Source organism: Ambystoma mexicanum, chromosome 11 (genome assembly GCF_040938575.1).
Source record: "Ambystoma mexicanum isolate Mex_15411 chromosome 11, UKY_AmexF1_1, whole genome shotgun sequence".
NCBI classification, from domain to species: Eukaryota; Metazoa; Chordata; class Amphibia; order Caudata; family Ambystomatidae; genus Ambystoma; species Ambystoma mexicanum.
This window is the reverse complement of record NC_090934.1, coordinates 395570847-395588556: the sequence shown is the minus strand read 5'-3', so window position 1 is coordinate 395588556 and position 17710 is coordinate 395570847. Positions and strand designations below refer to the sequence as shown.

Below are 17710 nucleotides of genomic sequence, written 5' to 3'. Positions count from 1 at the left end.
GAGTATATGAAAAGCCCAATGCTGTGGAACAACTACATCTATGTAGTTGTCCGCTGTTCGTATGTTACTTAGATTGACATGCAACTCACTCCACCTCACCGTAGAGGCTGAAATGGTGTAACTGTTTGCTTTTAACACAATAGCTGTCTGAATCTGAAGATGTCACATGGCTCTCCCTGCTCTTTCTCCGAGAGTAAAAAGACAGAAAACGTGTAGATAAAGTTGCATTGTAAAACCTTTGAACTTCTGGTATGTTGTTTAATCTAAGAATTGCCTGGCTTTTAGCAAAGTATTCCCATATTGAAACCTTTGAAAAATGACAACGCTGGGGAATTAAATAGGCAAGTCTCCGTCCAGCCATCTTCACTCAGCTTTCCCAAATCGGTTTCTCACTTAGCCCTCAGCTTGTAAAAAGCTTGCCAAAAAAGCGGAAATGGCCATATATATTGTGAATATCCATCTACACTGTAAATGTTTTTTAAATACATTTGACCTTTGTCCGTCTGCATGCCAAGACACCAGAAAATATACAATGAGCAAAGTTGAAACAGCAGGTCTCAACTAAAGAAATGTATACAGCCTGTTGCCTCACTTGCTAACAATCTTGTTGCCATTCTACCTGTGACTCCATTCTCCAATCATGGGCATCTTTCAGCACACAAATTCCTTTCTCCATCAAGCTTTTAAATGTTCATTACTGTTCATGAAGGAGCCCATGCATATTATTGGGTGTTTCTGGGAACAGTAATAAACCGCTATTTCCTGGTTCAATGTGAAAATGTCTACTGGGAAAATGTCACCACATAGGCAATTTCATTTTTCTTTTTTTCCAGTAGCCATAAAAGCCTTCACTCACATATTCTAGGACGGATATAAATTACTATCTTACTCCAGTCCTAGAATATTTGGGGAAAGTGCTTGATTTTTATAGGAGTACAAATATGGGAAAATGTCGCCCCTGGCGACCTTTTCCCAGGTGACTTTATCACTGGATACCTATTTCCTATTCAGTGAAGGGCACTTGCTTGATTGGTTGTTAAACGCTTTATATATGGTGCTAACATAAAACAAAACTGGGAACAAGAGGGCAAACAAGGACTTATCAGTAGAATTTCAAACTGCTAGTTCATACACTCAGTTCACAAAACAAAAACAACAAAAGTGTGGTTGGCGTACCCTTTACCTTTTATGAACCTGACTTTCTTAACGTAGTTCTTGCAATAATGCATGTGATTTAGAATAAGATATTTTACTCCACTAGGTACCTGTATAGGGACTTTAGTGTGAGAGTTGTGTTACTGTTTTGTACGCTTAAGACATTGTTTAGCTGCTTTGTAATAATTTAGTAACAGCCTTGATGAGTTCCATCAAGTGTTTCGACTTTAGTACAGGTAGGCTATTTCTGTCTAGGTTGAGCTGATAGTCTGTTCCTTTAACCACAGCATTGACTTGGTGAGAGGAGAGGGAAGGCTCAGAATTGAAAACGACTCCCAGGTTGTTCACCTTCTTAGTTGGGCTGCTGGGATGTCCATAGAAGAAGGCCAAAGCAAGGGTAAGGGGCTGTCAATGCGAACACTCACTAAAAGTACCTTGGTCACCCTACTGATGGGGAAAAAAGGAAGCATTCTACATCCAGAAGATGCGCTGGAGGCATGTGGAGATTGTGAAAAGCTTCTCAGATCCTTCCTCCAGCATTACACATTACACAACAAATAGTTGATTCAGGACAATGCAGCGTTCTGGGAAATTGTAATGACACAAATAGCTGCCGAACAACTCTATTGCAAAACATAAATGTCTTTTTGCAGCATGCCCATCAATTGTGTCATTGTGTTAGTTCATTGCCACGTTTGTTCATATTGGGCATATATTTTAGAGCCTCATCCCAATGGGTAAGCTGTTTCATGAAGAGTCTTTTATACTTTTTCATCAAGTGTAGAGGATCCGGTTCACTCTGATCTGGAGCAATTGAGTTTCAGACCTGCTTGATTATGAGGTACCTTTTTATTGTGAGAATCATATTTTGTAGGTGGAATTTAGGCTTTGTTTAATGTGTGTTCACTATTTTTAATAGGAATAAAGTTGCACCTAGGACCTATGCGGTTTGCCTAGGTTTCTTTCTCACTTTCATTTGAACCAATTGATTTAATTTTCATTGTTCTTTTCTAATCCACCAGCCCAGGCTTCGGAGTATTTGCTCACATTCAATATCTGTCTTAATATGGTTACTCAAAGCCAAAAGAACAAGAATGGCAGAAGGCCTTCCTTAGGCTGTGTCTAAACTAAACTTGATACTTCAAAGTGGATACGTTATTGCAATCAGTTTTATGTTGAGATTGCCTATAACATTCATTGTGTTTCCCCATGGACCGCTCAATAAGCCAGCAAGGGTGCAAAAGCAGCACTCCTGGGCAGTGACACTCCTAGTCAAATGTGTAATGTAGCCTCTTGAAATTTATACAAATGGTATAAACACTATGTGGCTTCTGATGCACAGATCATGTTAGTCAAGAAATCAGTAGTCGAAGTGGGCGGGAGCGGTGCTCCTTTACTTTTTTTGATTAAGTGTCACTACTTTTATTTTAAAAGGAAACTATTCCGGAATGGTTTCATTTTTAAAATAAGTGTAGGAAGAAGTTGAAACCTGCACTTTCAGTGAACTGCACTGAACGTTCCCTTAAACAGCAGGCACATGTGTTTGGGGGTTTGTATTGTGCATGGGAATGGCCGTGGTGATGGGGTTTGTGGGGAGTGGTGCCAGGCCAGTAGGGAACATAGCTCCACAACAACTTTTTGTACACTTCAACCACTGTCAGTAATCGTTCTCAAGTAAAATATATTCCACAGTGCCCTGCTCTCATGTTTTTATAACTGCTTGCTATTCTAGTCTATCGAGCATTTGAGTCTACAGAATATTCCCTGTTAGAAAAAGGGTTGCAAATGTCGAGCAAACATTCTTCAATATAGCTTTCTTCTGCAATTTCACATTCATTCCACGTAGCCATGTTTTTATGAATAGGTTGTTAAATCATTTATTCTGGATTCCTAATGGGAACTAAAATTGTTTGGTAGATACCCTTAGTCATATCCTTTGATGTCTATGAGACTGAACAAAATGCTTAATGCAATAGCACATCTTTATTCTTCTTGATGTGCTCCATGATCATGCCCTGATGTGGGCATATTTCCTGGTGAGAAAATGAATATATAGAAGATACTCATACTGGAGAACCTTTTTTACAGGTCAGTTTAAATACGTGAATGGAGTTGCTCTGGCAAGAGAAGGTGTAAATATTGTCTGTATTTTCTCTCCGTTTGCTTAGTTTAATCCTTATCCTTGAGGAAGAACTTCTTGAAGTCCTTTGACTGTAGGGTTCCTTGGCAAATGATTAATTCACCATCATTTTCAAGCCAGGGATGGAAAGAGTGGGAGACAGATTCCTCACTTTACAAATCCACTCAGTATTTCCAATAACATAAATTAACCCATAAGAATAAGTTATCACTCCTTGGGATCCGTAAAGTTCCTCACTCCATGAGCTGTAATGTATCTCCTTCACTATAAGAGTGCTTGGCGTAATCCCCACTTGGCATTCTTCACCTGTGCTTCCCAAGCATTAGCCCTTACTCGGTATTGCTTTGGCAGTATTTTAGTCCATGTTCTCATGATGATATTCCTTACTCAATTTTCTCTGAGCTGTATTCATCAATACCGCTTGCTTGGGAAGTATTCTTGTGTTAATGTTCCCCTGGAAGTCCTATGTTCTTAAATCCATGTTCCCATGATGGTACTCCTCTCTTCCTGTACCTAGAATGCTAGTGATGGATTGTTCTCCTAATCTTGTGCACAGGTCCAGATGTTAAGATGGGGGATGGGTAGATATGTAAATCTCCAAACTCTCAAATGTTTATAATTGTAAGAACTGTTATCCAGCATGAGAAGAGAAATTCAAACTGAAGGATGCAGTATCTCCTGAATAACGGGCAGAGGGTGCTTTCTAGGGAAGGGTTTTAAACTTCATGCAGTAGTTCATTAATGGATTATGGAAAGAGGAGAGGGCTCCAGTCACCTCCTTTTTAAAGCGGGTGGGTTTCTGTACCCGATACAAGATGTTATGTGAAGAACATGCAGAAGCCAGAAAGAAAAGCGTGGGTGGAACATGCGTGCATGCATGCTCTTGTTTGTAACGTCAATGGAAAATGTGAGCTGTATTCAGGGGCATGTGTAAATTAGACTTTGTGTGCAGATTCCTTTAAAGATACTAAGGGGTAAAGCCTCTATGTAAAGTAACCAGAAGAAGAAATTAACCCAGACATAGTGTCTCTTAGAATGGACAGATTGCGGACAAAGTTCTGTAGAAGGGCACAATGGCAGAGCAAATGCAATGCATAATGTGATCAAGAAGCTGCAGGAGGAACTGAGGACTACATAGCACATGACTCATGCAAGTCACATGAGTGAGAGAACACTCTGAAGACTATACTGTTTAAGGCACAGATGATAGAGCAGGCTTGTGTGGGGATCCCATGACTTGTCCGACACTACACCCTCGCCCTACCCATTGGTAAGTTAGACGGGGCGAGCGATGGAATGTTTATATATCAGAAATGGGTTATAGTTTCTACAAGCAGTTATACATTTTTTGAAGTCTCCACTTGTGTTTTTGTCAAGTTAGGATCTCTTGGTATCTTTTCCTGAAACTTAACTTTCTTCCTCTTGTGGTCATGGTTCTCATTGTTTGTATTCTGGGATCTAGCCTTCCCTCAGTGTTAGTGTATTTTAACAATCTCTGGTTATGTCAGCTGCTGGATCCTCTAGTGGTAAACATGTTTCCGCTTACTTGTTCCTTCCATACATACGTTGTGATGGGGCGGTTGCAAAGCTTCCTCGGTTGGTAAATCTAGGCAAGGTCATCATCCCTGCAGATTTTGTCTTTATTTTTGGGATGGTGCAATTTCCTTGTTGCAGATCTCTAGGATTACAGATCCGTATGCTGCCTTAATTTTATTGACCTTGTCCGAGGTTTTCGAGTGACCAGTAATACACCCTTCATTCAACAGAATATCTGCTCTTGGGTCACAGGAAAGTCTCACATCTCCAAGTGTTTTACCTGTTAAAGGATCTTCTTAATAACAGGGCAGTCTCCATTCTTTCATGTAGGTAACTCGTTTTGAGATCTAGCACTTCTTCCTGAACAATATTTGGAGTGGTGTCTTTAGGTCATAGCTCAGCAAGCCTTTTTCCACTAAACTACCTGCCTGTATTTGGTTGCAGGAAGCATATTTTGCCTGCTCTAGAACATCTACTGTATGCTTTTTTTTCAAGTTACTAGATCAAATCGTCAGGCAATTTCATTTGGCTGTGGGAGCTTGCTTTAGCAAAGAACGTGGGATCATGCCTCCCCACTATTGTTTGCTTCTTTCTTGGAGAAGGATACTGGCGGTAGACACTTAATGTTTCCTTTTCTCCTCCACCGGGAATTTCTCTGAGCTTCATCTTCTAGCTGCTTCTTACTATCTAATATGGTTTTTAAGGAGGGGTTTCCTGACACCCCGTTCGTCTTGGAGTTTCTTTTCACGTTTCTCTCAGTTTCATTGGCAACCAACACCAATGTGTGCCTGTTCTCTGCCTTGTTTAATCTGATGTGAGCTTACAATGTTAGCCTACATTTTCCCTTATCCCGTTCCACTTTATTTGTTAAGTGCCAAGTCGGTCTTCCATGTTTGTACCTTTCTTAATGGGGAGTAGCAGTGTGTGGCCACACTGATTTTCGTTTAGTTGAGGCTAGTATGTACTCCATCCAACCCAGGTGATTTTCCCTGGTTAGCACATGCTCTTTTTGTTGCCTCTCCTTTTGGGATAGAGGCAAGTGAGTTCCATTCCTGGCCTCATCAGTTTTACTGATGTTTCCACACTAAGTTCTAGAACTGTGCCTTACACCAGCTAAGCTTTTTTTCAGGTCCTCAACGGTTCATGTCCATGAGGAGAACCCCTCAGACCAACAACACCCAAACCCCCCCGCCAACAATCTATGCGAAGGTACCACATCGGGTAGGGCCTGGATATATAGGTAGGAGTGCCTCATCCTGGAGACAATCTGTAATAAAAAAAGAGTATAGTGTTGGGGTGGAGGGCCAAAAAACCAAACACCCTCCCACAGAGTCTAGTTTACTTGGTGGTAGAAAAAGAAAGGAACCCTTAAAGGAAGGAGGAAGAGCAGAGGTATGTAGGTGACCGGAGGAATAGCTGCAGTCTATAGAAAAGTAGATGCTAGTGAGGAATTCATTCATAATGTTCTTTAACAGGGGCAGTCAATAGTGAATGCATTTAGCAGAATGCCCAGTCAATGCTAAGTAGTAGGTTAGAACACCTTTACAAACCCATATTTAATAAGTAGCAAATAGGAGGGTTGAAAGGTGTAGTTCTGCGCCACATGGTTAGCTTTAGCTAATTGGTTTTAGAGTCAAGCATTGTGATGACTTCATACCTCTTCAAACCCGCAGGTATCATTCGTTAAACTAATTGTATATCAAGGCCTAGTCACCTGCACTCTATCCCTGAAGGTGTGAAGAGTGTTGCATGGAACTTATAAATAACCATCCAGGCTTTCCCAAGGCATTAAATGGAGTTGGCACTGACTGGGAGTACAGGGATTAACGCGCCCCAGAAACATTAAATTAACCTTGGTAATGTACCAATTATTATTCATGAACCAACAAACAAGGGGCCGGATTACAAACGGCAACCATTAGGTTATTGAACATTTCATACAAAATCAACTTCTAACTTTCAGCCCTAGATATGAGGGATAGTATGTCCATATAGATGAATATGCTGCAGGCGTGAGGTGGCAAAGACTGTTGCTTTTAAAGTTTTCATTATGTGGCACTTCAGTCAATTTAGCACGCATACCTGATTGTTTTTGTGCATAAGGTGTCTGAGAATGGTGATACATGGAGAGTACGAGAACGACTCGGGTGCTGTTTATGCAAGAGGAAAATTGGGGCGGTTAACAGCAGGCAAGGGGTGGAAGAAGATCTTTGCTTCATTACTTTGCAAAGTACATAGTGATTCTATGAAGGCTTACTAGAGCATGTCAGTTGCGATTCTGTCCTCTGGAAAAGAGGAAGTCTAGTGTGAGGAATGTCCAGAATGGAGAGCTTTACGAAGGGCAAATGAGATGGAGTGTCATTTCCATCATCCATGGGTGTCAATTTAGGGTTGTTTTTGGTTGCGTTAAACGTTCAATTTGCCCTTTTGGGACCTCTGACCCCTCAGGAAATGCTGGATCCTTCCTTGCTATTTGAGCCACCATCGTCCGCCACAAACCTTTCTGGCCGCCATGACTATCTTCTCCATTTTCACCTTTCCTACCAGCCTCTGACTCTCTCCCTGTCTTTCTCTCCTGCTTGCAATGCATCTTGAGTAGAGTTGTGGAACAAGCACCAGGAAATGAAAAAGCAAAAAGCTATGGAAAAACAGAGTAAGAAAACTGTGGAAACCCAAACCTTCCCATAACTGCCAACCTGGAAAGTCCTAGGGTGGGTAGAGGGCAGTGCCCTTGGTGATACTGGAGCAGGAGCATTTTAAAATGTACCATCAGGGACTGTTCAGGGGTGACTGGGTCATCTGTTAAAGACACAAGTGCTACAGAGACTGCCAAGCATACACATGCTGTACTGACTAAAATGCATGGTATGCAGACTGAACGATCTGCTGTTCAGTTCTGAGGTCCTAGATCCCGCTATAAATAGTGGAAACAATGATGTAGCGGTAAGGGGCTGCAGTGCCTGCTGTAAAAGCCATTAGCCTGCTATAAAATCTTGGCCACATGATGTGATGCCTGATCAATCTTTTGTGTAAGTTGGGGCTCTTGATTTAAAGGTGTGGTCGCCTGCTGTTGAGCCTGTCAAGTATAAGAGACTGTACCACCAGCACTGTAATTGTCTAAATACCATGCCTTGACGAACCAACACCATTTCTCTGGGCTAAGGTAGGATTCCAGAATCATGAAGACATGCATGGTATGCCTTAGCCACTTCTGGTTATCGAGGGACATTTACACAGGACCATATTCGCTCATAGATCTTAATACTTTCAGTTGCTAGTGGTTGGGATACTTTCACAGGCAGGAAGGTGGGAGGACTACCCAAGTGGTGAGTTAGGATGCACATAAGCTGAGGGAAACACAGCTAGACTAGGAAAGCTGAATGTTTTGCTAGAGAGTGATAGGCACCACTTAATAAAAATAAGCATGTACTGAGATAAACTGATGCAGGCATGCAGCAAGACTGGCATCAGCAGGCTTAAAGAAAGACACATGATGCACCAGTCACTCAGAATCCTGACTGTGGTTGGCAGATATGGATCCGATGCGTTTTTGGGTTGTTCTCTCCTGTCCTTCCTGAGTTAGTGTTTGTAGAACTGTGATAAGTCTGTAGCTTCTTCTGATGCTCCTCTTTTGGGACAGTGCATGTCTCTGCCTCCTCCCCAGCTTTTTTCTCTCTACTCTCACATTGTCACACCCTTTCCCATTCCACCCAGGACTACCAGCAGGCAAGTAGCAGACTCTCCTTGCTGTGAGCTCAGTGTGAATGGTGTTGTGAGTGGGGTCTTATTTTGTGGTGCAAGGTGGGGTGAGACAGCAGCCTGTGTCAATTCAATGCATCAATGTATGTTTTCTTTTTGTTTTTTAAATGTAATCATGCATTTGTCTCAGTCGCTGTCAGAGGGTAAATGCTGTGATCTCTGGAAGGCTTGGCCACTTCCAGGTCTCAACTGTATACCAAAGGAAAGGGCTTGCAGTGCATCGACTGGCCAGTAACTGGCACTTCCTCATGTAATTTGGCAAACCTTCATTTGGGAGTCAGTTGATTGGTCACTGATGTTCAGTTGTTATAACATCTGCTGTTCACCTGATGGTGACTTGCAGTTGCAATTTTAAGGCCAAAGCCTAACTATTTTCTTTTAACGTGTCAGTTAGTCAGATTGTACCATGGCTGCTGAGGCGCTGTCAATGTGGGAGTAAGCAAAAGGAAAGTCCATGACAGTAGGTCTGACGTGAGATAAGAGGCCTGGTTATGTATGTTATGGTATATTAGTATGTGATATATGGCGTTAAGTGATAGATTGAAGTGGGAATATGGTACGTGGTAGGGTAAGGTGAATGATCGAGGTATACATGTTGTGTGAGATTGGGTTTTGAATTAGGATGTATGGGATGGTTGGTGACCAACTGAGGTGTGAAAGGACCGGTCAAACAAATGGGAGTTTGAGGTCCTTGCTGTAACCTTCATTTCAAATCTCTGTGTAAGGTACCAAACACAGCTAGTCTCTTTTCTTTAAGCACCTTAAATCAAAACCGATTTCCCCTGTCCTTGACTCCGTCCATTGGATTTCAGTCACCAAAAGGTTACATTTCAAAGCTCACTGCATTGTCGTCCTGACTCCAGCAATTTAGTCATACATCCCTAATCATAAATTCAAGAACTATACCCTGTCCTGACCCCCTATGTTTCTCTACTCTACTTCTGATCTTACCCCATGCCAAGTTAGATCTGGCAGCTGTTCCTTTACCATTCAAGCAGCCGTTCTCTGGACTACCTTCCACAGGATACTCTTACTTCCCGTCTCCTTTCCTCCATACTGTATGGACGGCAAACGGAAACTTTTTTCACCAGAAAAATCTTTCCCTTTAAATTTAGAGGCGCATGGCTCTGGGAGCATGCGCTCGCCTGACTCCGCCCACCGGTGCCACTCCCCAGTCGTCAGGAACGGGCCGAATTCATCAGCGCTCCTGGGTTTGGCTTAAACCATGTAATATCACACGTTCTTCCCCGGATATTCGTCTATCTTTGTTTTTTTCTTTTCAATTAGGTACTTGGTCCTCCGACACTACGCTCCTCCCCGGCGCATGTCGACTTCAGCAGGTGTCCATCCTGTGAGGGGCTCTTCCCTACATCCGACCCCCATGCCCTTTGCCTCTGCTTCCTTGGCCCTGACCACAGCTGGGAGGTTTGGATCGCGTGGAACGTCCTGATTCCACGTGCACTGTAGAACAGGCTATCTAGGTGGCGGGAGCTCTTTCAGAAGTCACCTCCGGAGGACCTAAAAGACTTCGTCAAACATCACTCGAGGCCGAAGGTAAGGCCTCTATTTACCATTGCACCCCGGAAAGGCGACTCCTTCCCAAAGAAGCGCCTGACAGGGAGGAACCCTTCAGGTTCTAGCACCAGCACATGTACCGAGGCTAATCCAGCTACCGGCCTCACGGCCGAGGGGTCTCCGGATCCTTCTGGTGTCAGTGCTGAGGGACTGCAAGGTTCTTTTACCGGGCTTACGCCCTAATACCGGCATCATGTCTGAGGGGGCGCCTTCACTCAGCATACGGGCAGCCCTGCCGAGTGCAATACGCCTTCCAGGTTACAACCTGAGGTGCAGCATAGGCATTATGGTCCAACACTAAGCGTCTTGGACGGGACTGGTTCCAGCGAGCCAGGCGCCATGCCTCCGGCACGTGGAAAGCAACTCGACAAAATGGCTGCCGCGCCAGACAAAATGGCTGCTCGCCCGATACCCCCTCTGGAAGAGTGGATGGAGGAACGAGTCACAAGGTGGGACTGACTGGTGTCAACCAGGTACGTGGCCTACAGTTTATCCATCAGCAGCGCAGGGCAGGTTCCCCCTGCACTCCAGGCAGAGTGTGCCCCAGCAGCCGTTAGCGACTCAATATCACCTGCCACCTCTACAGCCTCCGAGGTAAGGTTCTTCTAAAGGTTTCTAGGGCTGATGTGAATCCCCTAGATGGGGCTCATCCTTCGGGATGCCATCCGGGACATACTCCACCAGGTCACCCCACCGGCACCCATAGTCATTTCTCCCATGGCTCCGGCGCCACAGTCCCCAACGCAGCCACTGCTGCCCCAGATGGCTCCTCTGATTCCGGCTTCCCTGCCTCCCACAGTACAAGCGGATCCACACCAGCCTCCGCAGCAGCCATCGGCTCCGGTCTCCACACAACAGCCCATGGCGCCCAGCACTCCTCCACCAGCTCCGGACCCTCTGAGCAAGCTGGTGGACACGGACGAGGATGACCCAGATACGTCATCTTCAGTCAGGGCCTTCCACGAACACCATGCAGGCTTGGCAGAATATTTGGGCCTGTCTCAGCCCGAGGTGGAGCAGCCTGAGGAGGGGTTCTTGGCAGATGTCCTCACCCAAACACCCCCTACCAAGACGGGGATCCCGCAGCAGAAAGACGTTGTTGCCCTGGCCAAGAAGGGGTGGATCAAGCCGCGCCCAGCCCAGCCTACCAAGCGGGTCCTAGACGCCAAGTATAGGCAAATGGAGGCGGATACACTCATACTTTCGGCGCATCCTCAGCCGCACTCTTCCGTGATCGCTGCAGCGTCACTCTATTCTACGCCTCGGCCGCCTCAGCCTCGACAATGCTAGGCAAGGAGGAGAAAGTCTTGGAAGCGTATGGAAAGAAGCTGTACTCCAACTCCTCTTTGCACCTGCGTCAAGCCAACGCTGATGCCATGCTGGCTGCCGTTAACCAAAGGCTCTGGTGGGAAATCGCGGTATTCCTCCTGGAACTTCCCGCACAGACAAGCATGCTTCAAGGCAAGCCTTGGAGAAGCCAAGCTGGTATTTCAGGACATCATGGAGTCCACCGTGCCCCACATCAATACCTCTTGCCGGGCCATCTGCATGGCCACAGACATGAGGACAGCCTGGCTTTGGGCTACTAAGTTTAATCCCGATGTCCAGGAACGCACATTGGACCCATTCAAGGGCAGTGATCTCTTCCACTCCACCACGGATGAAGAATTAGATAAAAAGAACAGCTTGCAAACTGCTAAATCTTTATTGATTCTTACAAAGACCATGCCCATGGCCTACACTTAGTCACCGCAGCGCTCTGACAGGGGCGGGCATTTGGCGGGTTCCGGGGCTTCCAAGAACAGAGGTCCAGGCAACCCGACCATTCTGAGTCAACACCGCAGGAAACAACAAAAGGGGGGGGCAAGGGATTTTTTCAATCCCCCCCTCCTCCGCAGCAGCCTCGTAGGGAAAGAAGGCATGACAAGCCCCTTCAGGTCCACGTGTCTCGGGTGGGGGGCAGGCTTACCTTTCACATGCAATTTGGCACCAAAATATTTTCGCCTACCGGTACCTTCCTCTTCTCCCTCCTCCCCTCCTCTCCCACAGATTGGGACAACAACTCTGCTGGCAGAGATCCGGTTTCTTGTCGAGAGCCAGGCAGTAAAGGAAGTTCCAGCCTCCCAGCGAGGCTTGGGCTTCTATTCCAGGATTTTCGCCATACAGAAGAACCACCAGGCTGGTCTGAGAGTTGTGTTGGACCTTTCCGCCCTCAATCTATCCCTCGCTCTACAGGAATTCAAGATGGTTATGTCAGCTCTTACTGCTGAAACACTGGACAGGGGAGGCTGGATGTGCTCCCTGGATCTGAAGGACGCCTATCTACACGTCCCGATTTGGCAGCCCCATTGTTCCTTACTGCGCTTCAGCATCATGGGTTGTCATTTCCTATACAAGGTGGTACCCTTTGGCCTCAACTCGGCGCTGAGGGTGTTCGCCAGGTTAATGAATGCAGTGGCAGCCCTCCTCAGGGCTCAAGGCCATCAGGTCTACCCATACCTGGACAACTGGGTCGTCCGGGCTACCTCGCCGGAAGCGATCCACTATTCCGCCTCAACCCTGATGAACACGCTCCACGACCTGGGGTTCACCATCAATGTCGAGAAGTCTCCGCTGCAGCCCACGGAGACCTTAATCTTCTTGGGCCTCATCTGGGACACAAGCTCCATGAGTCTTTGCCTCGGAGGACAAAATTGCGGCCATCAAGAGAGCCACAGCTTACTTCCTCTCCAGGCCAGTCACCTCGGCCTGGTGGTACCAACACCTATTGGGTCTCATGCCAGCGGTCCTGTTGGCCGTACCCCACACGAGGCTCAGGATGAGGAGATTAGAGCTGCACTTCGCCGCTTCATGGAATCAGGAGAGGGGCTCCCAAGCAGAGACTGTCAACTTTCCTCCCTCCCTCCACTCGGACCTTCAGTGGTGGTCCGCGGACATCAACCTGCGGCAGGGCAAGCCCTTCTGGCAGCCGGACCCTCAGGTCAGAGTTACTACAGACTCTTCCCTAGAGGGCTGGGGAGCCACCCTGGACAACCAGTGTCCATGGGGTCTGGACTCGACCGGAGCAGTAGTCCCACATCAATTGGCTAGAATTGAAGGCCATCTGGCTTGCTCTCAAGGCCTTTCTCCCTCTCATCATGGGCAAGACTGTCCTTATCCAGACAAACCACTCCACCAGCATGTACTATGTCAACAAGCAGGGGGGTACCAGATCCCCTCCGCTGTGCAACCTAGCAGTCAGCATCTGGGAATGGGTTCTTGAGAACAACATCTACCTCAGAGCTTTCCACCTCCCGGGGGAATCCAACCTGTAAGCGGACAGGTTCAGCAAACTGGGGGCGGACAATTATGAGTGGCAATTGAACAACCTGGTACTGAACAACATCTTCCTCAGGCGGGGGTTCCCGCAGGTGGATCTGTTTGCCTCTCGGGACAACAGCAATTCCAAAGCCAGGGCTCTGACTCTCTGGGCAACGCATTCGCGATACAATGGAATGACATGACGGCATACGCCTTCCCGCCTACACCCCTGGTCCACAGGGTGATCTGCAAGATAAAGGAATCTTGGCACCTCAGCATCATCTTGGTAGCTCCATGGTGGTTGGCGAAACCGTGGTTCTCTGAGCTACTCAGCCTTTCGGACAGACCACCAATTCACCTACCGCTGGGCCCAGCTCCTCTCCTAGCCCAGCAGGGGGGCAGGGTTCTCCACCCTGCTCCTCACAAACTTTGCAGCGTTGTTCCTGAGCAGGTCACGCTGAAACACTTGAGCCTCTCGCAGGCTAACCTAGAGATCATCCAGGGCGCTAGAAGCAAGGCTACTAGGAGCCAATATAAGAGTAAATGGTCTGGATTCTGTCATTGGGCCGATTCCAGAGAGATCGACCCCCTTAAGTGCACTTTGGATGACGTGCTTTCTTTTTTTTGGCGCACCTCGCCCAATCGGGCATACAGGTGGATACATGCTGCACCTATCTGGCAGCCATAGCGGTTTACGGGAACTCGGAGGAGGGTCTCTTCTCCTCCTCTAACCCAGTGGTTAAGTGACATCTGGCGAGCCTCCACAGACTTTACCCACCTATAAAGAAACCACACCTTGTGTGGAGCATTAATGTTGTGTTGGGCGCCTTGGCGCACAAACCGTTTGATCCAATGGCGTCCGTGGACATCTGGATGGTTACCATGAAGACAGCCCTTCTAGTGGGCCTCACCTTAGCTCGGAGATTCAGCGAGATCCAAGCTCTGATCGCATCAGAGCCTTACACTACCTTTCACACGAACAAGGTTGTCCTGCGAATGCACCCCGCATTCCTACCCAAGGTGACTTCCTCCTTCCATCTCAACGAGGAAATAGTCTTATCCACTTTCTTAGCCGACCCCAAGGACGAACCTCAGAGGGTCTTGAACCCGCTGGACGTCGGACGCACCTGAAATACTGCATGGACAGGACCAAGGACTTCCGCAAGTCTGACACCTTGTTTGTCACTTGCGGAGGGTCAAGGCCAGGTTATCAGGCCTCCAAGGCCTTCATAGCAAGGAGGATGGTCACGACCATCAAGAAGGCTTATGAGTGGCAGCACAAACCAGTGCCAGCTAACTTGCATGCCCATGCGGTCAGGGCCAAGGCCACGGCCATCGCGTTCCATAGCCATGTGCCGTTGCAGGTCATCAGCAGGGTGGCCACCTGGGCCACCCCTTTGGCTTTTTGTAAGCAGTACTGCTTGGACGATGTCTCTAGGTCAAACGCAGCGTTCGGACAGGTGGTTCTAAGAAACCGGTTTTCTTAAGGATGGTCTCCTCTCCACCCTGGGGCTATACTCTGTTGTAATCGCCCATACAGTATGGAGGAAAGGGGATGGGACGTGAAAGTAATTACTAATTACTCACCGTAGTGACTAACGTACTCTTAGTCAACGGTCCCCTTTCCTCCATACGTTCCACCATCCTTCCCCCTGATAATACTGGTGTCATCAGGCAATGCTGAAAATTGTCGACACGTCAATGGGGACTGATGAGTGGTGCCGGTGGGTGGAGTCAGGCGAGCACATGCTCCCAAGGCCGCGCCCCCGTGCGCCTCTAAATTTAAAGGGGAAGAAGATTTTTCTGGTGAAAAAAGGTTCCATCTCACGTCCCTCGCGAGGGACCCCATACAGTATGGAGGAAAGGGGACTGTGGACTAAAAGTATGTTAGTCACTACGGTGAGTAACTAGTAATTTATATATGATCGCATGGCCTTCCTCAATGGGTGTCAACTGTAATATTTCTTTCTTGCCCCAGTGCCAACATAATACATTCATGATCTACATGCGATCAAAGTTCATAAGGTTGTGTTCCCCTTCTTCCTCCACCTCAATATATAATATGAACACTAGGCTAAGGTTGTCACCTGTTAGCAGAGAGTTCTTTCGTACATGTGACAATGGAAAGGGCAAACACTTGCACAATCATGACTTCAGTAGTTTGCAGTGCATAGCATTCCATAAACTAGGGAGAAATTGCTATATTTTATAGAAGGATTGATTGCCTACATAACGGGGCATTCTCATTTCATGATATGGGTTGGTTGATGCATGGCTGCAGTTTGGTGGGGCAATGCATGTGTGTGCATGTGTGTATGGGGCAGTGAGTGAGGGTGCTCAGGGATTGGAGTGGAATCAACAGCTCCTGCTTCAAGTGGTAGAGCTCTGCACTGCCCAATCCTAGCACACATCTTTTTTTGATTATCTGACTTGATATCTCTCTCACGTCTCCTGCAGGTTCGGATACAGTGAAACATTTCTTTGGTTTGGGGGAGACCGAGGAGAAGAAGTCCCAGATTAGTGCAGACAGTGGTCTTAGCATAACATCAGGATCCCAGGTAAGCTTACAACTGTGTGTGCATGTGTTTTGTTGTAATTATTTTTATGTTTGATTTGTAGTAGCTGTGTTTTTTCTTTGGTGTGAGACTAGAGAGAAGTGGGTGTTCCAGTACTCAATAATTGGTCTCTGCTCATATAGGAGAGGAGAATGATGATTTCTGGTTTCTATGTTGTGCTGTATAAAATAGCCAGGTGCTACAAGTACTCAGTGTCTGAGAGGTGGAGTCCTGGATCGCATATCAGGGGATGATGGTGTGTGTTGGATAGTATGGAGATGAAAAGACTTGAGGAGGAACACGACCAGACAAGGAAAATAAAGTTTAGGAAATTGGATCTTTATTTGGGGCAATTGCAAAAAAGTAATTTAATACAGAAGGGTGTTCTTCTTAAGGGTTAGAAACAAGGATAATAGGCTTGCAACCTTAGGGATAGGTCTCCCTAAACACCTTCTTTCTTTGGCTCCTGTTAAATCGTTAAGCAGTTTATCAGGTACCTGGTGCCCTCAGTGCTTTTTCCTTCTGGCAATAAGATTCCAGCGTTAACACCTCTCCATTGATTCCAGTGGAGAGGAAGATGAAAAAAGTCTGAAATTAGTTCAAAGATGATTCCTCTCCTGGCTCTGTGAGGAAGTAGCAAATCACAGTTCTTATCTATCGTAGTCTCTTTCCGAGACTATCCCAGGCATCACTCAGCCTCTCGAACGCACCTGAACTCTGTTGAACAACATTCTAGTTCACCTTCGCACTCTTCTTGTGGCCATATGTTTGGTAGCATCTCTAATGTGGCATAAACACTCCTGATGAAGTTCTGGCTGTGCCGCAGTAAGGTCTGCAGTGCCTCCCAAAGGACAAGGTAGGATAGGTGAGTTTCTAAGTGCTTTGCCACGCTCTACGGTGCTTCCCTGTTCCAGTGGCCTGATCCTGTTTTTGAAGTCCTAACTTTACTCCTCGTCGAACTGACACTCACTTGTACCTGTCTCTAGGTCTTAGTTTTGTCACCAGGCTATATGTCTGCTAATTTCCTTGCCAGTTTGCTGCAAGCTCATTCCTCCACCTCTTACCCTCAGACAACTATTAATCAGATGTTGTTTTACAGACTTTTAATGGCCAGGTGCTTCAAAGAACATCCGCCCACCCTTCTGAATGATTCTGTTTCTTCTGTTCCAGCCAAGGACTGTTCAACTCACCTGTTCTCTTCTGCGCCTCCATTGATCCTGTCTTTTTTTCTTCTTCACTCGCTCCTCCCTTCCGCTCTTCCCCTCTTCTGACAAAATCTTGTTAATTTTCTCTGCACTCTCCCGACTACCTAGATTTTCCCATCCTCTGACTGTTGCTGTATGCTAGTCTCTACCTTATTATTCTCTTTTTAACACCTCTATGCCCCCTCTTCCTTCTTGATCTCCTCCTCATCCCACCTCTGTGCTTTCCTCTCCTCCTCCTTCCAACCTCTATAGTTTTTCCTCCTACTTGTTCCTTTCCTTTTTTTATTATTATTATAATAGTATGACTTAGTTCATATAAACTTTACACTTGATAATTTCACAGAATAAAAAGATTATACATATACAATATAATTGGCATAATAGTGGCATAGTACAATATGCATTCATAACATATTTAAACAATGACCTTACTTAAGGCATAGTCAAGCCCTCTTTAAGTGTTTATTTTCAATTTTATTCCACAG

General features: G+C 46.2%; 1 protein-coding gene across 42 annotated transcripts in view; it reads left to right on the top strand.

Moving 5' to 3' along the window:
* Positions 1-17710, top strand: part of MADD (MAP kinase activating death domain) — a 2081072-nt gene that overhangs the window by 1022925 nt on the left and 1040437 nt on the right. For 25 of the 42 annotated variants that reach the window (XM_069623145.1, XM_069623139.1, XM_069623144.1 and 22 more), the window contains one exon: positions 15923-16023. In XM_069623145.1, coding sequence (XP_069479246.1) covers positions 15923-16023 — 101 coding nt within the window. Of the gene's footprint in view, positions 1-7430; positions 7485-15922; positions 16024-17710 lie in introns of all 42 variants that reach the window. The other 17 variants (XM_069623134.1, XM_069623131.1, XM_069623129.1 and 14 more) reach the window with 1 other exon arrangement.